The sequence below is a fragment of the Tachyglossus aculeatus genome, chromosome 14, assembly GCF_015852505.1.
Source record: "Tachyglossus aculeatus isolate mTacAcu1 chromosome 14, mTacAcu1.pri, whole genome shotgun sequence".
Classification (NCBI taxonomy): Eukaryota; Metazoa; Chordata; class Mammalia; order Monotremata; family Tachyglossidae; genus Tachyglossus; species Tachyglossus aculeatus.
Window position 1 is genome coordinate 20581917 of NC_052079.1, and position 23666 is coordinate 20605582.

General features: G+C 43.0%; 1 protein-coding gene across 1 annotated transcript in view; it reads left to right on the forward strand.

Annotated features, from left to right (window-relative positions):
- The window catches only part of RAB21 (RAB21, member RAS oncogene family), a 30838-nt gene extending 17201 nt beyond the window's left edge, over window positions 1–13637 (forward strand). The window contains exons 2-7 of the mRNA XM_038756141.1: window positions 3862–3921; window positions 4148–4255; window positions 6616–6679; window positions 9161–9215; window positions 10601–10689; window positions 12212–13637. Coding sequence (XP_038612069.1) covers window positions 3862–3921; window positions 4148–4255; window positions 6616–6679; window positions 9161–9215; window positions 10601–10689; window positions 12212–12351 — 516 coding nt within the window. The 3' untranslated portion in view covers window positions 12352–13637. The remainder of the gene's footprint in view (window positions 1–3861; window positions 3922–4147; window positions 4256–6615; window positions 6680–9160; window positions 9216–10600; window positions 10690–12211) is intronic.
- Window positions 13638–23666: the final 10029 nt, after the last annotated feature.

Sequence of the window (23666 nt, forward strand, 5' to 3'; positions counted from 1 at the left end):
AATGCCATCATTATTATTATTATTATTTGGAGTCAGAGGTCATGGTTTCAAATCCCGCTCCGTCAAATGTCAGCTGTGTGACTTTGGGCAAGTCACTTCACTTCTCTGGGCCTCAGTCACCTCATCTGTAAAATGGGGATGAAGACTGTGAGCCCCTTGTGGGACAACTTGATCACCTTGTAACATTCCCAGCGCTTAGAACAGTGCTTTGCACATAGTAAGCGCTTACTAAATGCCATCATTATTATTATTATTTGGAGTCAGAGGTCATGGGTTCAAATCCCGGCTCCGCCAGTTGTCAGCTGGGTGACTTTCGGCAAGTCACTTGACTTCTCTGGGCCTCAGTGACCTCATCTGGAAAATGAGGGTGAAGACTGTGAGCCCCTTGTGGGACAACTTGATCACCTTGTAACATTCCCAGCGCTTGGAACAGTGCTTTGCACATAGTAAGCGCTTAATAAATGCCATCATTATTATTATTATTATTTGGAGTCCAAGGTCATGGGTTCAAATCCCGGCTCCGCCAGTTGTCAGCTGGGTGACTTTGGGCAAGTCACTTCACTTCTCTGGGCCTCAGTTACCTCATCTGTAAAATGGGGATGAAGACTGTGAGCCCCTTGTGGGACAACTTGATCACCTTGTAACATTCCCAGTGCTTAGAACAGTGCTTTGCACATAGTAAGCGCTTATAAATGCCATCATTATTATTATTATTTGGAGTCAGAGGTCATGGGTTCAAATCCCAGCTCCGCCAGTTGTCAGCTGGGTGACTTCGGGCAAGTCACTTGACTTCTCTGGGCCTCATCTGGAAAATGAGGGTGAAGACTGTGAGCCCCTTGTGGGACAACTTGATCACCTTGTAACATTCCCAGCGCGTAGAACAGTGCTTTGCACATAGTAAGCGCTTAAGAAATGCCATCATTATTATTATTATCATTTTTACAGTAGAGGTAATGGAGGCCCAGGGAAGGGAAGTGCCTTGCCCACGGTCACACAGCAGACACGTGGCGGAGCTGGGATTAGAACCCAGGTCCTCCGGGCCCGGCTGCTGCTTAATTCCCTGTGCCAAGTACCTCGCGCCTCTCTGTCTGGCTCTGAGCTCCGTCCCCCAACCCCGGGCCCCGCTGAGTGCAACGTCCATCCGTCCTGGCTTCCCAGAAACTCCACTTGCCTGGGGTGGAGTCCAGCATCCCCACGTGCCTCCTCCGTCGTCTCTTCTCTGCCCGCGTACACCGAAGCTCTCCGCCTCAGCCGGCAGCTCTGAGTTGTTCCGGCTCCAGGGACTAACCGCATCCTCAGTCAACCTCACGCTGCCTCCCTTGGCAACTGCTGAAGATGGGCAGGAGCTGGGAGGGCTGGTGAGAGCCGCCTTATCAGTACGTCTCCATTGCTTTGGGAAAAAACGTAGGCAGAAGGCGAGACGGAAGGGACAGTGCCAAGCTAGGGAATCGGGCACGGCAACTCAGGGCAGAGCAGAGACAGAAATGGCGCCGGGGAGGTGGGAATTGATTTTTCTGGCGGAGATTGGACCCGCTTGCAGGAAGGGCTTATCGTTCCTTGGCCACGTCAGCTAACGGTGCGTGACGTATCTCCAGATCCTAGGCACCTTAGTCATCGGGACCCAGAAGGACGCCTGTATTCAAAAAAACATCTCCTTGAAACGTGACTGCATTCTGCCTAACTACTTGCTTTTGCTCCCCCATCGGCGTTTCACTGTCTGTCTTCCTTGTTAGACCCTTCGGGGACAAGGATCATTTCCCTTACTACGGTCGTATTCTCCTGAAGTTCTTAGTACATGGCACTAAATGAATTAAGGTGTAGTAATTAATGTGATTAAGGTGTAGAAGAAAGGGTTTTGTTCCAGCCAGGTGCCAGAGATGTCATCGGTCCTTCCCACTTGCTGTACCGGGGGACAGTACATTGAATTACATTAGAGAAATAGTAATTAAATCATGTTAATGCTGTGATTCACTCATTTAGAGGCCCTTTCCCGACTAAGCCCTCATTTCCTCTTCCCCAGCTTCCTTCTGCGTCACGATCGCATCTGGATTTGCACCCTTGATTTACCCCTCCCTCAGCCCCATAAAACTGCTGTACGCATTCGTAATTTATATTAATGTCTGCCTCCCCCTCTAATCAATCAATCAATCAATCAATCGTATTTATTGAGCGCTTACTATGTGCAGAGCACTGTACTAAGCGCTTGGGAAGTACAAATTGGCAACACATAGAGACAGTCCCTACCCAACAGTGGGCTCACAGTCTAAAAGGGGGAGACAGAGAACAGAACCAAACATACCAACAAAATTAAATAAATAGGATAGAAATGTACAAGTAAAATAAATAAATAAATAAATAGAGTAATAAATATGTACAACCATATATACATATATACAGGTGCTGTGGGGAAGGGAAGGAGGTAAGATGGGGGGATGGAGAGGGGGACGAGGGGGAGAGGAAGGAAGGGGCTCAGTCTGGGAAGGCCTCCTGGAGGAGGTGAGCTCTAGACTGTAAGCTCGTTGCGGACAGGGAACGGGTCTACCAACTCTGTTATATTGTACTCTCCCAAGCTCTCAGTACAGTACTCTGCCCCCAGGAAGCACTCAGTAGATATGATCGATTTAATTTTTGTAGAATTCTAAGATTAGATTCAGCGTTTGTGCCCGGGCTCATTTGTATGCCTGGCTTAGAGCCAGATTTCTCTCCCGTTGCTTTATTCGTAACTTCGAAAGAAGTAATTTAAGCAGAAGGTCCTCATACCTGAAATTCTGTCCTGATGAAAGCATATTCTCCGTTTTGAGTGGTGTTCTTTGTGGGGTTTGCAGTGGGTGGGAGGACGGGATCTATTTTTACTGTATTTCAGTGAAAACACTAATTTTCCCCACTGCTTGTAACGTGAGCTAGAATCTTATTCAGTCTCGGTATCCAACCTCTAGAATGTCCAACAAAATACCCCACTTGTTCTTAATCTAGTTTTAGAAGTCTCAAGAAGAATGGTTGGTCCGTCTTTCAGTCGGTTCAAGAAGGACAAAAGAGCCATGATTCTAGATAGATAAGGCAGTTAGTAGAATATAACGTAGAGCTGGGGCAAGATATGGCTCGGAGTCTCAGTCCAGCCTGCCAAGTAATTTAATTCGAAATGGCCCAGGTTCAAATGCTTCCAACCGCAGGTGCAGGTAGTATCCTCCCCCTCCCCCTGACCCCAAGAAGTGGCCAGAAGGCCTGGATTGGTGGCCCTCCACAGACTTCAGCGAGGTCCCTATGTAGCCCTCCAACCAAAGTGGTTGCCCACGCCTCTAGTGTGCTGTAGGGTGGTGGATTGAGCGCCAAATTGACCCCCAGATCCTTCTTCCGATACTGACTTACTGTGTGATCTTGGCCAAGTCGTCGGGAAAACCCAGCGGGTGAGAGTACCTTGTCCCTGTCTTACCCACTGGAGTATTCCTGGATGCAAGTGATGTAACTGATGTGAGAAGAGTGTTCTTGAGAAAGGCGTCATGACGGTCCGAGGTATTCCACATGGAGAGTTCGGAAAAATCTGTGGACTACTACATATCCAAAGGCTAGGCTCTTAATGTGGCAGCGAGCTGGGTCTTGAATTGTCGTATTCCCTCGGTCTTGGATTTTTGTCCAGAGAGCAGTTTGTTCACGTGTCTATCAGTGGTAAAGATGCGAGATGAAGGGTCTTGCTGCTGCTTTCTTTCCCCTCCCTAGATGGGTACGGATTTGTGTCATCTTCAGGTAATTTAAGACTCGTTAGATGCCAGTTGAACCTCCGGGGATGGGTTTGAAGATCACGAATACTCATTGAGAGGATTGTCCTAGTTAACTTAATTGTAATGTAACCTTTCTTTGTTCTAGGCATCTTTCTTAACAAAGAAGTTGAATATTGGTGGAAAAAGAGTCAATCTTGCAATATGGGTAGGTTAACCTTATCTGATATATTTTGAAAGGTCCTTGGTCATTTAGCTTTTGTGTCTTGAGCAGGATAACGTGTTCATTTTTTAAAAGAGATGTTAGTTTTTCTAAGATTTCAATTTGATTAAAAATGAAGTGTTTTTAATCCATAATCTTGCTTAGCAATTATGTTTGGAAAGTGGACGTCTTCAGTAAACTAACAAATTGTCTGTCGCCCTTGTCAAATTAGGATACTGCTGGTCAAGAGAGATTCCATGCCCTGGGTCCTATTTACTACCGGGATTCAAATGGAGCCATTTTAGTTTATGACATAACAGATGAAGACTCTTTTCAGAAGGTATTGTATGGTTTATAGATCTATCATTGACTCATTTCTAGGCTTTAGTTCCCAAATGTGGAAGGGTGCAGTTGTTAGCTTCGTTTAAGAAAAAAGCAATCTCATCAATACAAAGAAGTGTAAAGCAGTAACTTAATGATCCTGGGATTGATTAAAAAATACTTGTAGAGATATTAGGATTGTTTTTCAGAGTGAAACGGTACTTAGCTATGTACATTGCTTTTCCTAGTGTTCAAGACGATGTGTTTGGTCCTCTGGTGGAGATTGGCTGTTGAGAACTTAATGGCAGTAGACATCTTCAGTGATGATTTGGGGCCGAAATAGACTAAAGGGTGGAGCAGGGAAAATTAATTGGCGGGGCCAGGAGAATGAATGATCCTGGAATGTAGTGCCGCATGCTATGATCTCATGCCTGTCCATTTCATAAACCAGTGCTTCCGTGCACTCCTGGCCCAAATCCAGTCAGTTCTTGTGGAGGGACTGTCAAGGAGGGAGGGAGCAGGAGAGGGTGTTTTCTTGAGCTTTTTGGGGGGCGCAGGGAGGTCATCGGTAGAGAGCCGGGATCAACCGGACTCGGATGGCTAGACGGACTTCATTTTGGGGGCCTTGGTACCGAAGCTACAGATGCGCAAATGAATTGGCCAAACAGAATTTGGGTCAAAACTCACTTCTGTGCGTGTGTGTTGGGGCGGGGGGGTGGTTTCACACCATCTGGACGTCATCCTTCGGGCCCACAGGTCATTGGTGGTCCCGTGCCAGTGTTCCTATGAGTGACATCGGGGTTACCTTGTTCCCAGCTAGGAGGATTTATTGTTTGGCTACCAGTAGGACAGAATCGGTGCTAAATCCCGAGATCTGTTGGCTCTGCTGGGATTGGGTGTTTTCTCTCTTCTTCCTCTGGATCCAGGGCGTGGGAATGGGTGGCATCAGGGTCTTCCGGGGATAGGTCTTCGTGTGTGCAGAAAGGGACTTCTCATATTTAGCAGTACTCCCCTTGGAAGCAAGCGTGTTTCCTATGTAGGCCTTCCCAGATCCAGACACCAAGGTCTCAGGGTCTGGGATATTAGATGAGCTTGATTGACCAGAGTTTGAAGCTGTTTCTTCAGTAGATTCCCTATGATATCCAGTCTTTATCTCTCTTCACCCCTCCCTACCCCCATTTCTTCTTCGAATGCCTCATTTGGTTTCTGTTGCTTGATGGATATAGAAACACTGATTCGTGTTGTGTTGCAAGGCGCTTTGAGTTCCTTGGATACCGCAAATAGAGAAAAAATGTGCCTTACGGGCACTGTATGTGAAATTCCTGGGATCCCGGAAGCCATACTGACTCTTGGTTTCTTGAGCCATGGTGATTTTTGAAGAATTCCACAAGTCATCTAGTACTCTTCAAAGGTGCTTTAATCTCCGCTTTTATGGGCCCTACCTCATCATCGTAATGGGGCCAGTCAGTCGTTCAGATTTCCCCACTCCCAGTATGCAGGGGTTGGATGAGTGGGTGTTCAAAAGAGGCAGAGAGATGGGTAAGTAATGTTTCATTTCCACGTTAAACTTCTGACCCTTGTTTCTACCTGCTTTGACGTGTGGTGTTGAGGATGAAGTTAGAAAGTTGTTGCTTTCATTATTAATTCCACAGGTTTGCGTCCCCTTTTGGTCCTTACTTTTTATTCCTTCTACTTGTTATATTTGTGGGTATTAGAGCGGCTCTGAAGATCAGCACATAACCACTTATCACGTGAAGAGCGCGTGGCCATGGGAACAGACTAGCCGGAGTGAGTCCGCAGTGGCCAAAGTTTAACAGAACTGATGACTTTGGAAGAGGGAGTGAGAGCTGTGTGAAAGCGTGTTTTTTAGATGAGGATGGGCTTGGGGTGGGTGCGTTTTGCGAAAAACAACCTATACTGTTTGGGTGATGATCGTTGAAGTCGGGCTCAAATGAGTGTGCGATGCCTGGAGACATTTTGAAGGGATGGGAGAGACTATTGGGCCATCTTTGAGCCTGTGAAAGTGTGAAGTGTAAGTTAGTAAAATACTCACTGAGCTTCTGTTATACTTTGAGCATGCGAGGGTGGAGTCTCTCTAGTTTTACTGTCAAAAATTCCCCTGGGAACATTCCTTGGAGTGACTCACTGGAAAATGTAACACCCATCTGTGGCTGAACAGATGCCCAAGAAGATTGAAAGAAATGTGGGACAGTGATTTTCCCGAGCTTAGGTGTGCAGCTTTCCTTTCCTTTCTTGACCATTAGATTTTCTGACCTACTGAAGCAGATTACTTTGCGCGACCTACACACAATCCCTTTGAATTGCTCTTCCGTATCTTATAACGGACTCCACACTAATACCTGATATTTATTCACACAGGTAAAAAACTGGGTCAAAGAGTTGCGGAAAATGTTGGGAAACGAAATCTGCTTGTGTATAGTTGGTGAGCATTTTTTTCCGTTCGTTGAAATTCTGAAAATCACAGTCATGTTCAAATGATATAATAATAAAAATGGCACTTGTTAAGCGCTTACTATGTGCAAAGCACTGTTCTAAGCGCTGGGGGGGATACAAGGTGATCAGGTTGTCCCACGGGGGGCTCACAGTCATCGTCCCCATTTTACAGATGAGGTAACTGAGGCCCCGAGAAGTTGTAACTTGCCCAAGGTCACACAGCAGACATAATAATAATAATAATGATGGTATTTATTAAGCGCTTACTATGTGCAAAGCACTGTTCTAAGCACTGGGGGGATACAAGGTAATCAGGTTGTCCCAGAGGGGGCTCACAATCAATCCCCATTTTACAGATGAGGTAACTGAGGCACAGAGAAGTTAAGTGACTTGCCCAAAGTCACACAGCTGACAATTGGCAGAGCTGGGATTCGAACCCATGACCTCTGACTCCAAAGCCCGGGCTCTTTCCACTGAGCCACGCTGCTTCTCTGCAGCGTCCATCTGATTGTTAAAGAAAGGTTCAGCATCTTTTTCTGAATTTATATCAAATAGTGAGCATTTGTAGTTGAATTTTTAAGGAAAATCATTCATTTAACAAAAAGCTGTCTTAAGCATTTGCATAAAGAAAATTCAGAATGAGATTTGATTAAAAACCCAGCCTCAACTGAGGAAAGAAAATCTTTTTTTTTTTTACTTGTATTAATGAGAGCACAAGTACAAATTTTATTTAGTCTCTCTACAATAGTTTATGTTCAGTTTCAGAAGCCTGACAAAATCTCAGTACCTTTGCTTTTAAAAGGCTACTTTTTGAGTAGGTTTTTGGTTTTTAGACCTAGTTGCTCAGAAGACTTTTACAGTAGTTTCCACTCTAGTGTCATGGTACTAACCACAAGGGGATTCATGTTATAATAATAATAACGTTAATAATGATGGTATTTGTTAAGCGCTTACTATGTGCAAAGCACTGTTCTAAGCGCTGTTATCCCCATCTAATGCATTATTTTCAGATTTAATGAACATTATCTTGAAGAAATGGTTTTTTTTAGTTGCAAAGGTGTGTACTGAGCACCTAAAGTGTGTTGCACACAGTGTTTAGAGCTTGGGAAAACACAAGATATGTTCCCCGCTGACGCTTGGTTGCGAGTAGTGAATATTTAAATAGCTCAGGTCTTATCTCAGCCATTCTGATTCCCCAAATCTACGTATAGAAACCTGAAACTTTTTGAATAGTCTGAACGGATAAAAGGCATCTAATATGATGAGATGTCACTTCTGAATTTGACTAGAAGAGATCTCTTTATGAATAATAGAGATACCAGGATAAGCCAAAATGGCCACTGAGGGTAAAGCGCTAGTTGCCAGGTTTTTCCTGCCTCTTTCGGAGCTTTAGTGTGGTCTTTCTGGGATTTGGGAAGTGATGGTGAGGATGACTTCATTTTTATATATGGCATTTTTTGTTATTGTTAGGAAAAAAAAATCCTTAACCAGACCTAGGTTTATTGGTACCTGTTTGATACTTAAGTGAAATTAACCTTGCATTTCCATCGCCTTTTGGTTGAGTTTAAGGAAATCTGTGTTGGGAGGAAATAATAATAATAGTAATAATAATAATGGCATTTATTAAGCGCTTACTATGTGCGAAGCACTGTTCTACGCGCTGGGGAGGTTACAAGGCGATCAGGTTGTCCCACAGGGGGCTCACAGTCTTAATCCCCATTTTCCAGATGAGGGAACTGAGGCACAGAGAAGTTAAGTGACTTGCCCAAAGTCACACAGCTGACAATTGGCAGAACAGGGATTTGAACCTGTGGCCTCTGACTCCAAAGCCCGGGCTCTTTCCACTGAGATCGGAAATTAAGGATTCTGTGTCAGTTGGATTATGGGCCTATGCTTTTGTATTTGACTTAATAATACGAGTGGCAATTTGAGAGGCTACAGAGAAACTCTGATAATAGGTTGAAGACAAACTACAGGACTGTAGCCTCTTCACTAAATAGAGTGAGAATATGGCAGGATAACAGGGTAACATTTTCAGGATAACACCGACAATGCTGACAGTTGACTTCGCTACCACTCTGGTTGAGCCCATGTATGAAGAAATGGCCAGAGTCACGAGCCAGAATAGTTATATTTTGATTTATAAAAGAGTCCTAAACTGTTATTGCTAAACTATTATTGCAAGAGTTGCCCCCCATGGGACAACCTGATCACCTTGTAATCTCCCCAGCACTTAGAACAGTGCTTTGCACATAGTAAGCTCTTAATAAATGCCATTATTATTATTATGTGAGAGTCATGTGAGTTATCTTTAGTGTGCCGGGCTGCCTTTTAGCGAAGGTGGCCTGAAAACTGGAGTAGGGAAAAAGAGTCTTCTAGTGGAAGGGTACAAAGGGGGAGAACCTGTTTCTCAACTTGTGTGGCAAGATCTAAGTAATGTCAGAGATTAATGTTTAACTGTTTTCACCAGGTAATAAAATAGACTTGGAAAAAGAGAGACATGTTTCAGTTCAAGAAGCAGAAGCGTAAGTTGATCTCTTCTTGTGTCTCATTTTGGGAGGGGGGGGTTTTCTTCTCGCCAGTAATTGAGAATTAACCTCAAGGTTAGGTAACAACTGGTTTTACTCCAGGGATAGAGACTGCTTGTGAATAGGGTGGTGATATATATCTATGCATATCTATAGGTATAGGTACATATATATATACACACACACACACATATATATATATATATATATATATATACACACATATATATATATATATATATATATATATATATGTATTTCAAATGTGTTACTCCACTTCTTACCAATAAAAATCATACTACTTTGAATTAAAAGCATGACAATTACGTTCAGTCAGTTCTCCTATACCAGGGAGAGTTATGTTCCTCAAAAGCCTCATGTTCTAGAAAACTGGTATCACACAGATGCACAGAACTCCAACTCCATTTGTGGCTCGCATTGCAGCTGGACAGGTGCGTGTAACGGAAAAGGTTCCCTAATTCCTCTCCAAACTGAAATAAAAGCATGTCACAAGGGAACTGACTAGTAATTAGCACTTCCCCTGGAAACTGGAAAAGAGGAGAAACAGCGGCTCGCCTAAGCAAATCGAATTTATCACCGACACTCAAGGCTTCCTATGAAGGCTCAACCAGATTGTTACAAGAAAGCGGTACCTGTTTTGAGTATGATCTTCAATCAGAGCCTTGCGGTCGGTAGCCCCGGTTAGCTTTCCATGTAACGAAGTCATTAAAGTTAAGCTGAAGGCAGTTCCTCTGGAGATTAAGTTTGGGAGACCTAGAAAACTGCTTTGTCGAGAATGGGATAATTCAGCAATTGAGATGGCAGGGATCAGGGCTTCCTGCTTAAATCCCTTTAACCCAGAGCAGAGCTGATTGGAATTTTTCATTTGCTGGCATATTGCATTCTTGCAAATGCTGAGGAATTTGGTATTCAGTGATCTACTTTGTACATGCAAAATTGCATGCAAGTAGACACAATAGAGTAATAATAATAATGATATTTATTAATGATATTTAGTATGTTTGGTTTTGTTCTCTGTCTCCCCCTTTTAGACTGTGAGCCCACTGTTGGGTAGGGACTGTATATGTTGCCAACTTGTACTTCCCAAGAGCTTAGTACAGTGCTCTGCACACAGTAATCGCTCAATAAATACGATTGATTAAGCGCTACTATGTGCAAAGCACTGTTCTTAACATCTGAAGTTTTGTGACAAGTAGAATTTGTTTTGTTGGCTTTGTTTAACCCTCTGGTAGATCCTTCCGAGAGAAATGTCAGGGATGAAGTATGACCAAGTAAACATGACTTGCGCCCTTGCTAGAACTGTAGTTTTTCTTTTTTCAAGTCTTAGTATCGTTTAAAGTTGTCTTTTGTTTTCCCCATAGGTATGCAGAATCAGTGGGAGCAAAACATTATCATACTTCTGCCAAACACAATAAAGGAATTGAAGAACTCTTTCTTGACCTGTGTAAAAGTACGTATTCATTCATTCATTCAACCGTATTTATTGAGCGCTTACTGTGTGCAGAGCACTGTACTAAGCGCTTGGGAAGTACAAGTTGGTATTGTGGAGTCGTTCTGTCATCTTTTACGTTTTTATAATCTAGAATTGTATTCTTATTCAAGAGGTAAAAGGCCTTTGTCTTGGGCAGAATCCAGCACAATTTTTAAAGCAGAATTATTTTTTTCCCCCTTCTTCCCGTGGAAGCGCGTCAGGTCGCAAGAGCAAGCATTGTTGTCTGTACCTTAAAAAAACAGAAAAACCTGTGTCCCTGAAATTTGAGCTAACTGATTTTTCTCTGGACAAGTAAGCAAATATGACCTTTCTTAGATTGTAAGGTCCTTTAGGGCAGGGATTGTGTCTACAAAGTCTGGTGTTCTACTCCCCAAATGCTTGATATAGTGCTTTGTCCACAGTACTCACTCAGTAAATACCATTGATATGCCAAGTCAAGTGCTTTTTCTTATAATAATAATTATGGCATTTATTAAGCGCTTACTATGTGCAAAGCACTGTTCTTTATCCTAATTACTTTCATTTACCTCAGGCGAAAGTAGCAAATTCTGCATTTAGAGACTCTATCATGAAGGTAGGCGTCTCTTTGGAAAACAGTATTCAATATATGCAGGAAAAAACTCCTGCAAATGTAGCCTTTTTTTGGTTTTTGTTTATTTTGGGGGTTGTTTTGGGTTTTTTTTTGGGGGGGGGGATATTTTTATTTGTTTTGGCTGGAGATTCAGTACTTATTATTGTCGAGTACTGGGGTAGTCCTCAAGTCAATCAGGTGGAACACAGGCCCAGTAGAAGGAAGAACAGGAAGCTCAATCCTCATTTTAACAGATGAGGCAACCGAAGTGACTTGCCCAAAGACACAGCAGGGCGGAGTCAGGATTAGAACCCAGGTCCTAAGACTCACAGGCTTACTCACACTTACTTCTACACATGAGAAGCAGCGTGGCTCAGTGGAAAGAGCCCGGGCTTTGGAGTCAGAGGTCATGGGTTCGAATCGCGGCCCCGCCAATTGTCAGCTGTGTGACTTTGGGCAAGTCACGTCACTTCTCTGGGCCTCAGTTACCTCATCTGTAAAATGGGGGTGAAGACCGTGAGCCCTCCGTGGGACAACCTGATCGCCTTGCAACCTCCCCAGCGCTTAGAACGGTGCTTGGCACGTAGTAAGCGCTTAATAAATGCCATCATTATTATTATTATTATTTCGATTTGTAAATGCCAAGTACCTTCGAGGTTCCTTTTTGTCGTTGAACATCGGCGTTATTCCAGGGACTTCGGAGGTGTCTTCATCATCATCAATCGTATTTATTGAGCGCTTACTATGTGCAGAGCACTGTACTCAGCGCTTGGGAAGTACAAATTGGCAACATATACAGTCCCTACCCAACAGTGGGCTCACAGTCTAAAAGGGGGAAGTAAGTAAGGAGGTAAGCGGTGGCCTAACGTTTTCTGATTTTTCTTTTTCCTCCCCTTCTTCCTCTTTAAGGAATGATAGAAACAGCTCAAGTGGATGAACGAGCGAAAGGCAACGGTTCCAGTCAACCAGGCCCGGCGAGGAGAGGGGTACAGATTATTGACGACGAACCACAAATACAGAGCAGCGGCGGCTGCTGTTCGTCCGGATAACTTCAAACACTTGCAGACAAACCAACGAACAAAAAGGAAAACAAACAAAAATGACAGAACTGTGTTTCATCGCCCCCAACACGAAGACTGCCATATTCCACGTCACATTCTTTTACCGGTGGAATCATAGAATTAACAGTATTTTAAAAGAATTACATTTATAACACTGCAGAGACCTTAAGTGCTAAACTAGTGGAGTCTGTGACCAGAGAATTGGCGTTTTCTACACTGTTAACAAAGCAATTACCAATGGCCTTTTTACATTTTTTTTTTTTCTTTAATGAGGAATAATATTGCATGTAGAAAAGACCTCCTACTTAAAGGCTTCATATATATTCTTTTAAATCAGATCATTATTTAATAACTTATATACATTGTTGTTGGAATGGTATACATTTTTGAAGCCCTTTGTATTTTGTGGTAGATTGAACTGTATCACTTCTAAACTGCAGATGGATTTTTTTTTTTTTTTAATTAGCAGATACCCGAAGTACTATTTTTGCAGGGTTTGCACAAGCTCATACATGTCAACTACTTTGATATACCCTATATTCATCCTGTATGCTGAGCTGGTAAAAACATGTTGTAAATGACACATTAAATATTTTATCTGCTTTTACGAGTGCAGGCGCAGAAATATGTACAGCAGTCCTGTCAGTGACTGCGAATTGAGTGGACATTTGTGGAAAATCGGCAAGCTTTTTGAGCTCAAGTCCAATGCAGGCTGTTTGGTTCCTTCACCCGTTGAGTCTTAGTAGGGAAATCGTGTGGCTTTTTCTTTTTCTTTCTCTTTTTAAATTCACAGTCGAACGGCTAACTTAGGTGCGTGTTCCCCTTTCAATCCTTTCCACTGAAGAGCAGCATTTTTGTCTCTGCGGCGAGAACATTGACTATTTCCGCGCTTCCCTACAGTAAAGCGGTAAAGCCATCGGTCAGTGGTGTTTATTGAGGGCTTGCGGTGTGCAGTGCACTGTACTAAGCGCTCAGTAGAGCACTGAGCTTTTCGAATCTGAAACTGCTTTAGCTTCCTCTTAACCTTTTCATGAGACTGTGTGTGTGCACACTAGAGAAAGTTGTTCCAAAACGCATCAGAACCAAGACCATCTTATAATTTATTAATACAGCGCAGGGCTAACCTTCCTTTCGTGAGTAAGCTAGACCTCTCCCAGGGCCGGGGCTGAACAAGGGAAAAAATGTCAGCTTTAGGAGTTATCGAGGTGGGCCTTGCAGGAAAAAGCTGCATCATTAACACTGGAAAGAATTTATTAAAGCTCTATTCTTGCATACTTACATAGTGGGGACTCGTTTATCTACTAAGCCTTCCGGAGAAAGTGGAAAGTGCTCAGAAGTGTTCATTTGAAAATGTGCAAGCAGTAGTGCTTGCAGAAGGAATACATCATGTGGAAATTAAAAACAAAACAAAACCGTGTCCTGATCGTTTTTAAACAATCTACCTTGGCGGGGGGAGAAAAAGTGCAGGGTGCAGTAACTCCTTATGAAAAGAGCAGAAATTTCCTATTCGAATCAGTAGGTGACATGGAATAATAATAATAATGGTATTTATTAAGCGCTTACTATGTGCAAAGCACTGTTCTAAGTGCTGGATAACCTAAGTGGGGTCTGAAAAGAATAAATTTAGGAATGTACAGAATATGACTGCGTGCTTTTGCTTTGTATAGATAATTTAGAGGTCTCGAGAGAAGTCAGGTGGAGTAAGGGACAATGTTACTATTTTAAAGCCTGTTTGAGCATTATTTTTCAAAATGTGGAGGCACGGTAGTGTTCATTAATACATTCAGTCCTTTTGGGCGCAAAGCACTGTACTGAGCACTTGGGAGAGTGCAGTAGAACAATCAGCTAGTCCAATAGTGATATAAAAGTCATTCCTCACGAACATGAAAACCCGTAGTTGACTTGATTGGACAATTTGGGATGTGTTTGGGGCGGGAGGGGAAATTAGGTCAGAGGTAAGACGGGAAACCACTCCATATTTTTACCAAGAAAACTCTGAATCCGCTACCAGAACGACTGCAGATGGAGGTGGGGAGTTCTGGGAGAGATGTGTCCTGTCACTGGGGGTCGGAGACGGCATAAGGCGAGGCTAGAAAATACCCATTAAATTGATATATTAAAATCTTGTTTCTTTAGGAGTGAAATAAACAACTGTAGGTGATCAGGAGGGCCACTAATTCCTAAAGTGCTTTAATGGACACGCGTCTTAGGGCGACAGTGGTAATAAAGCAAAGTTAGAAAGAGGCCCAGCAGGCTATAACGCAGTGCAGCTCTTAAAAAATCGTCCATAACTCTTTCCTGAATCACTTTAAGACTTGTTTCTGTATTTTCATAATGAAAGTGCCTATGTTTTGATTTTTAGGGAGGCTGCATTCAATCTAGTAATCAACTTCACTGCACCGTGGGTGACAAAATCACCATGACGTATCAATAATAATAATAATAATAATAGTATTAAGTGCTTACTATGTGCCAAGCACTGTTCTGGGGAGTCGACTGAATTTAACTGTATATTTGCCAAGATACTGTGTGGTATGCATGCCCAAAAATATGCCAAAATTCACCTCGGAAGTAATCCTAGTTTATTTGGCTTTTTTTTTTTTTTTGTGACTAGGAAACGATTGAAAAAGCGCAGTGAAGGATGAACAAAAAGGAAAGTGTACGGTTGGGACAAATGTATCTGAGGGCTGTGATGGCGTATTTAAAGAATTAAGGGTAATGATAGAGTCCCTCACTTCCCTCTCTGTATTTTCCGAAGCAGCAGAACCCCAGTAGTGCAAAATGTACTTTATAGGGAAGAATACTCAATAATAATAATAATAATAATATTTGTTAAGCGCTTACTATGTGCCAAGCACTGTTCTAAGCGCTGAAGAAATGGAATCATTGCACCATCGTAGTTTTTACTGGTTATTTTCCTGAAATAATAATAATGGCATTTGTTAAGCACTTACTGTGTGCGAAGCGCTGAGGGGGATACAAGGTGATCAAGTTGTCCCACGAGGGGCTCACGGTCTTCATCCCCATTTTCCAGATGAGGGAACTGAGGCTCAGAGAAGTGAAGTAACCTGCCCAAGGCCACACAGCTGCCAAGTGGCGGAGGCGGGATTAGAACCCATGAACTGATGGACCGATCCCTGATATTGAGTATCTTTTGAGTGCAAAACGCTGTACTAAGCACTTGGGAGACTACGTCAGAAGCAAGTCATATATCCCCTGCCCTGACAGACTTTACGATCTAATGGGAGGGTACAAGGAACATTTACAAAAAGAGAGCTAGATCGTTTCTAAAACAATAATAATAATAATGATGATGGTATTAAGCGCTTACTATGTGCAAAGCACTGTTCTAAACGCTGGGGAGGTTACAGGGTGATCAGGTTGCCCCACGAGGGGCTCACAGTTTTAATCCCTATTTTACAGATGAGGTAACTGAGGCCCAGAGAAGTGAAGTGACTTGCCCAAAGCCACACAGCTGACCGTTGGCGGAGCTGGGATTTGAACCCGTGACCTCTGACTCCAAAGCCCGGGCTCTATCCACTGAGCTGTGCTGCTTCTCCAGCAAGGAGAAATGACATAAAAAATAACACTCCTTTCCCTTCTACCTTACTCTAATGCCTTTTTTTATTTGTTTAGAAGTTAGAGGCGCTTTAAGCAACTTGTACTTCCCAAGCGCTTAGTACAGTGCTCTGCACACAGTAAGCGCTCAATAAATACGATTGATGACGATGATGAAGAAAAAAAATTTAGAAATGAAGAATGTTTTCTGCTTAGAACAGTGCTTTGCACATAGTAAGTGCTTAATAAATGCCATTATTATTAATGGGTTCTTAGCGTGGCTCAGTGGAAGGAGCCCGGGCTTTGGAGTCAGAGGTCATGGGTTCAAATCCCAGCTCTGCCACTTGTCAGCTGTGTGACTTTGGGCAAGTCACTTCACTTCTCTGGGCCTCAGTTCCCTCATCTGTAAAATGGGAATTAAGACTGTGAGCCCCCGTGGGACAACCTGATCACCTTGTAAACTCCCCAGCGCTTAGAACAGTGCTTTGCACATAGTAAGCGCTTAATAAATGCCATCATTATTATTATTATTATTATTATTTCATTCAATCGTATTTATTGAGCGCCTACTGTGTGCAGAGCACTGTATTAAGCGCTTGGAAAAGAAGCAGCATGGCTCAGTGGAAAGAGCCCGGGCTTTGGAGTCAGAGGTCATGGGTTTGAATCCCGGCTCTGCCACATGTCTGCTGTGTGACCTTGGGTAAGTCACTTAACTTCTCTGAGCCTCAGTTACCTCATCTGTAAAATGGGGATGAAGACTGTGAGCCCCACGTCGGGCAACCTGATCACCTTGTACCCTCCCAGCGCTTAGAACAGTGCTTTGCACATAGTAAGCGCTTAACAAATGCCAACATTATTATTATTATTATTATTATTATTATTATTATTATTATTATTATTATTATTAGAAAGTGCAGCAGAGACAATCCCTACCCAACAACGGGCTCCCAGTCTGGAAGACAGCTGTCCTAGAAAAGAATGATTTTATCCCAACTCTTAGTAGGGTATCTTAAATATTATTGAGACTTGGCTTAGTACAGTGCTAAGCGCTTAGTACAGTGCTCTGCAGATAGTAAGCGCTCAATAAATACGATAGATTGATTGACTTGGACCATCCTAATGTGCTCCCCTTCCAGCCCAACCCCTAAATTATGACATCAGTCAGTGGTATTTACTGAGTGCTTACTGTGTGCAGAGCAGTGTACTAAGCGCTTGGGAAAGAACAATGTGGCAGAGTTAGTAGATGCCTTAAAATGGCCTACAGATGAGATATAGAGTAGGAGGATCTGTGCAGAAGGAGAAGCAGTGTGGCTCAGTGGAAAGATCCCGGGCTTTGGAGTCAGAGGTCATGGGTTCAAATCCCGCCGCCGCCAACTGTCAGCTGTGTGACTGTGGGCAAGTCACTTCACTTCTCTGGGCCTCAGTTACCTCATCTGGAAAATGAGGATTAAGACTGTGAGCCCCCTGTGGGACAACCTGATCGCCTTGTTTCCTCCCGAGCGCTTAGAACAGTGCTTTGCGCATAGTAAGCGCTTAATAAATGCCATCATTATTATTATTATTATTAATAAAATGGCCTACAGATGAGGATATAGAGTAGGAGGATCTGTGCGTAAGTACTGTGCAGAAGGAGAAGCAGCGTGGCTCAGTGGAAAGAGCCCGGGGTTTGGAGTCAGAGGTCATGGGTTCAAATCCCGGCCCCGCCGATTGTCAGCTGTGTGACTTTGGGCATGTCACTTCATGTCTCTGTGCCAGTGACCTCATCTGTGAAATGGGGATGAAGACGGTCCTCCGTGGGACAACCTGATCACCTTGTAACCTCCCCAGCGCTTAGAACAGTGCTTTGCACGTAGTAAGCGCTTAATGAATGCCATCGTCATAATTACTGTGGGGCTAGGGTGAGTGAGCTCCACCACTTGTCATCTGTGTGACTTTGGGCAAGTCACTTAACTTCTCTGGGCCTCAGTTCCCTCATCTGTAAAATGGGGATTAACAGTGTGAGCCCCACGGGGGACAACCTGATCACCTTGTAAATTCCCCAGCGCTTAGAACAGTGCTCTGCACATAGTGAGCGCTTAATAAATGCCATTATTATTATTATTATTATCAGAGTGCTTAAGGGGAAACCAGCTTGGGGGTACACCTCAAAAATGGGAGAAGCAACGGGGCTTAACGGAAAGAGCACAGGTTTGGGAGTCAGAGGTGATGGGTTCTAATCCTGACTCTGCCACTTATCAGCTGTGAGACTTTGGGTAAGTCACTTAACTTCTCTGCGCCTGTTACCTCATCTGTAAAATGGGAGTAAGACTATGAGCCCCACGTGGGACAACTTGATTACCTTGCATTTACCCCAGCGCTTAGAACAGTGCTTGGCACATAGTAAGCGCTTAACAAATGCTATTATTATTATTATTATTATTATTAATAAAAATCGTGAAGACATTCAGCCCAGTTCACCCAAGGAGTGATAACACTGTCCATGATCTCTTTTTTGGACCAACCATCAGGTTTATCCTGCGCAGACTTGTACTTCCCAAGCGCTTAGTACAGTGCTCTGCACACAGTAAGCGCTCAATAAATACTATTGAATGATCGCAGACTTGTACTTCCCAAGCGCTTAGTACAGTGCTCTGCACACAGTAAGCACTCAGTAAATACGATTGAATGAATGAATCTGCAGGGAGCTCCTAATTTTAGCAGTTTTAATTCTTAAAATTCTAATCCCAGCTCCACCGCTTGTCTGCCGTGTGGCCTTGGGAGAGCCACTTCCCTTTTCTGTGCCTCCCTTCCCTCATCTGAAGAACGGGGACTCTGATAGCTGAAATCCCTCTTTCTAGACGGTGAGTCCGTTATCTGCCCCATTGCTTAGGACATTCCTTGACACCCGGTAAGTGCTTAGCAGATGGAGCGGCTATTAATTATTAACACCTCCATCACTAATAATAATAATAACGGCATTTATTAAGCGCTTATTATGTTCTAAGCACTGGGGAGGTTACAAGGTGATCAGCTTGTCCCAAAGGGGGCTCACAGTCTTAATCCCCGTTTTACAGATGAATTTACATTTTATTTTGTTAATATGTTTTGTTCTTCTAGACTGTGAGCCCGTTGTTGGGTAGGGACCGTCTCTAGATGTTGCCAACTTGTACTTCCCAAGCGCTTAGTACAGTGCTCTGCACACAGTAAGCGCTCAATAAATACGATTGAATGAATGAATGAATGAATGAAAGTAACAGGCACAGAGAAGTGAAGAGACTTACCCAAAGTCACACAGCTGACAATTGGCAGGGTCAGAATTTGAACCCATGACCTTTGACTCCAATACCCGGGCTCTTAAGTGCTATGAGGCAGCATTTATGCTTCATCTGAGGTGTAAAGAAATAGTTCTAATTCACACTTGGCAGAAGAATCAGATTCTTAATGCTCTTCCTGACTCTTGATATTTTTATAAATTACAAAGCAAGATTCATCAGGCGCCTCTACTTATGGGTGCATGACTTGGTTTCTCCAAAAGCAGAATTCCATTCATTTCCATTTTTTGAACCACACAGTTTCAAAGGAAAATTCTGGGAAATTATTAAAAAACAAAATTTAACCTGAACATCAGTCAATACAGCAGCATTGAATTCCATTACTTTTTGAAGAGGAAGCATAAAATGGAAGGATATTTCAAATAACACTTTTTTCCAATTTTCTCTAACAAGCTAGGAATTACACTAAGTAGTAAAATCTCTTTTTTGATGATGATGATGGCATTTATTAAGCGCTTACTGTGTGCAAAGCACTGTTCTAAGCACTGGGGAGGTTGCAAGGTGATTAGCAGGTGATGAGAAGCAGCGTGACTCAGTGGAAAGAGCCCGGGCTTTGGAGTCAGAGGTCATGGGTTCAAATCCCGGCTCCGCCAGTTGTCAGCTGTGTGACTTTGGGCAAGTCACGTAACTTCCCTGGGCCTCTGTAAAATGGGGATGAAGACTGAGCCTCTCGTGGGACAACCTGATCACCTTGTAATCCCCAGTGCTTTGTGCATAGTAAGCACTTAATAAATGCCATCATTATTATTATTATCAGGTTGTCCCACGGAGGCCTCACAGTCTTAATCCCCATTTTACAGATGAGGCCACTGAGGCCCAGAGAAGTGAAGTGACTTGCCCGCAGTCCCACAGCTAAGTGGCGGAGCAGGATTTGAACCCATAACCTCTGACTCCCAAGCCTGGGCTCTTTCCACTGAGCCTCACTGCTTCTCTACTAGGAGATCCAAAGATTATCTAATTATTTCATAAATGGCAAATCTGTTTTACCCAGGCCTTTCTTCCAAAGATCGAAGGAAAAGCAATTTGCGTGGGATTTGTTGTCATTCGTCACCTTGTTGCAACCTTAAATATTGTTGAGTTCTCAGATCTTGGTGTCCGCTCGCTGATGGAAAAGCCCCAGGGGCCGGGAGCTGTCACAGTAATAATAATAATGATGGCATTTATTAAGCGCTTACTATGTGCAAAGCACCATTCTAGGCGCTGGGGAGGTTACAGGGTGATCAGGTTGTCCCACGGGAGGCTCACAGTCTTCATCCCCATTTTACAGATGAGGGAACTGAGGCCCAGAGAAGTCAAGTGACTTGCCCAAAGTCACACAGCTGACAATTGGCAGAGCCGGGATTTGAACCCACGACCTCTGACTCCAAAGCCCGGGCTCTTTCCACTGAGCCACGCTGCTTCTCTGAACTTTCAACTACTGTAGGGCAATATCTTACTTTGTATTTTACCTTATAAAATCTATAGCATATAGATGCTAGAACATCTATAGCATATAGATCATATATATAGCATATATATATGCTATATATAGCATATATATATCTATATAGCATATGTATAGCATATATATATGTAGGGCAATATCTTACTTTGTATTTTACCTTATAAAATCTATAGCATATAGATGCTAGACCATCTATAGCATATAGATCATATATATAGCATATATATATGCTATATATAGCATATATATCTATATAGCATATATATAGCATATATATATATATATATATGTAGGGCAATATCTTACTTTGTATTTTACCTTATAAAATCTATAGCATATAGATGCTAGACCATCTATAGCATATAGATCATATATATAGCATATATAGCATATATATAGCACATATAGCATATATATAGCATATATATAGCATATAGCATCTATAGCATATATATAGACCATCTATAGCATATAGATGTCTCGTGTTGTATTTTAGATTTTAGGAGTAAGGCACTAGTTTTATATTTCTATTACAGTTATAAATGTGTCCATAGGCTATCTGGTGGTAGGTGGATCCAGTAAATATAATGAACTTATAAAATATTAAATAGAAAAAAGAGAGGCGCTATAAAGTGCCTTGCGTGGTTTCTCGAGAAATAGGGAAGGTTAGAAGCTTTAAGTCTATCTGTAAATTCAAATGTAGATAAAAGAAAAAGCCTTTAAGAAGAAAACCTCTAAGATGACAGCTTATTTCATCGCGAAATGCATATGGCACGCAGTTAAGGGTTTTTTTTATGAAAAAAGGGATTATTATTAGACATCTAAGAGGCAAAGTGGTGCTTTAATTCTATAGCAAAGCCAAAAATCAATTCTTTTTGTTTTTGATTAAATTTAACCAGAGTGATCTGACACTAACCACACTTATACCAAGATTAGAGAATTGGAAGCAATTTTCCACTTCCATTTTCACAATAGAAACCACTTTGCTCTCCCTGCATCCATTTTCACGAAGACTTTTCAACCTCAGCGAACTACTATTTATCGAAACTACATTTCAGTTGTTCTTTGTTATGTCTTATGAACTGCACTCAAGCTACAATTGCCCAAACGTGATAAGGAATCAATTATCGGCCTCTTTCAGAATTGGTAAAACAGCTCCATGGCCATAAAGCCCTCCTTTCTTCTCATAGAAAGTTGTCTGCTGTGTGAACTTAAGCAAGACACTACTTCTCAGTGCCTCGATTTCCTCATCTATCTAAGGAGGATTCAATACCTGTTCTCCATCCTGTTTGGACCGTGAGCATCCAACCTGATTATCTTGCATCCACCCCAGCGCTTAGCACAATTGCTGGGCAAATAAATAGCACAATTACTACTGCTATTAAGTTACCATTTATTTTAACCCAATTTTAAGTGATGCAAGCTAATGACGCAAGTGTCGAAGGGGGTCATACCCGTGACTTTGTCTTCGCAGCAGAGGACTGAAGAATTGTCTTCTCTTGCCCAGGCCTAAAGTAGCCTGATTATCTTGAATCTTCCCCAACATTTAATACAGTGCCCAGCTCATAGTAAGCACTTAACAAATGCGATTAAAAGAAATCTGGTCAGAGTCTGAATCCTTTAAAGATGTATAAAACTCTGGTCACACGTGTCCGCTAACAAATAATATTTGAGATACAATTGCAAGATACAAAAAAACCCTCAGTTCGTTCAGTGGGAGAGTTCAGGCCACAAAGTACAAATCACACCACAGAAACACCACAAATGGCTTATCAATACACCCAATTCTCTGGCTTTCCTTCCTAAAAGTTTAATTAATGGAGACATCTTACCTATTTGGAACCTGTATCTCAGAGCTGTAAAGTGTCTAACAGGGGAAGTGACTGCCGTGTGAAGCCTCGGAGCACCCTAAGAGCAGACACCGCTGTCCTCTCATCTGTTTCCAAAAAAAAAAAAATGATGGGGGCTCCCTCATGTTGGCCAACTGCAACTTGGGGTTCATCACTCTGGTATGTCATGGGACAACCACCACCAAGGATGACTTCCTTCCCGCCAAATCTAACGGACTCTACTCCGTCCCCGTCCTCTTCAACCTTGTTAACACTCCCCCCTTCTCCTGGAAATGCAACCTAGCCTTAGTTTCCCTGTCACTGTCACAGTCTTCATCATCATCATCATCATCAATCGTATTTATTGAGCGCTTACTATGTGCAGAGCACTGTACTAAGCGCTTGGGAAGTACAAATTGGCAACATATAGAGACAGTCCCTACCCAACAGTGGGCTCACAGTCTAGAAGGGGGAGACAGAGAACAAAACCAAACATACTAAACATGTGGGACAACCCGATCACCCTGTAACCTCCCCAACGCTTCGAACAGTGCCCTGCACATAGTAAGCGCTTAACAAATGCCATCATTATTCTTCAGGTCATTCCTTCTTGGTGTCTTTCATCGCCTATTCCTCTGGCTTCCACTCCTTATCTATGGGGAATCCTCTCAGACTCACTTCTGTGTCCCCTTCTATTGTCCAACGTATACTTTCCGCCTTGGGAAACTCATCCACTCTCACAGCCACCTCGCTGGGGATCACAGAGAAGCAGCGTGGCTCAGTGGAAAGAGCCCGGGCTTTGAAGTCAGAGGTCATGGGTTCAAATCCCGGCTCCACCAACAATCAGCTGTGTGACTTTGGACAAGTCACTTAACTTCCCTGGGCCTCAGTTCCCTCATCTGTAAAATGGGGATTAAGACTGTTAGCCCCACGTGGGACAACCTGATCACCTTGTATCCCCCCAGCTGTTCTAAGTGCTATTAGACAAACTCCTTTCATGGGACAAGGACCCCCGCACTAAAATACCTAGAATGAGAAGCAAAAGCAGCCCTTAGTCAAACCAAGCATTCCCCAGGAATAAAGGAGATGTGGAATCATGAAGGAGATGAGAAGCAGTGTGGCGTGGTGGCTAGAGCCCGGGCGTGGCAGTCAGAAGGCCCT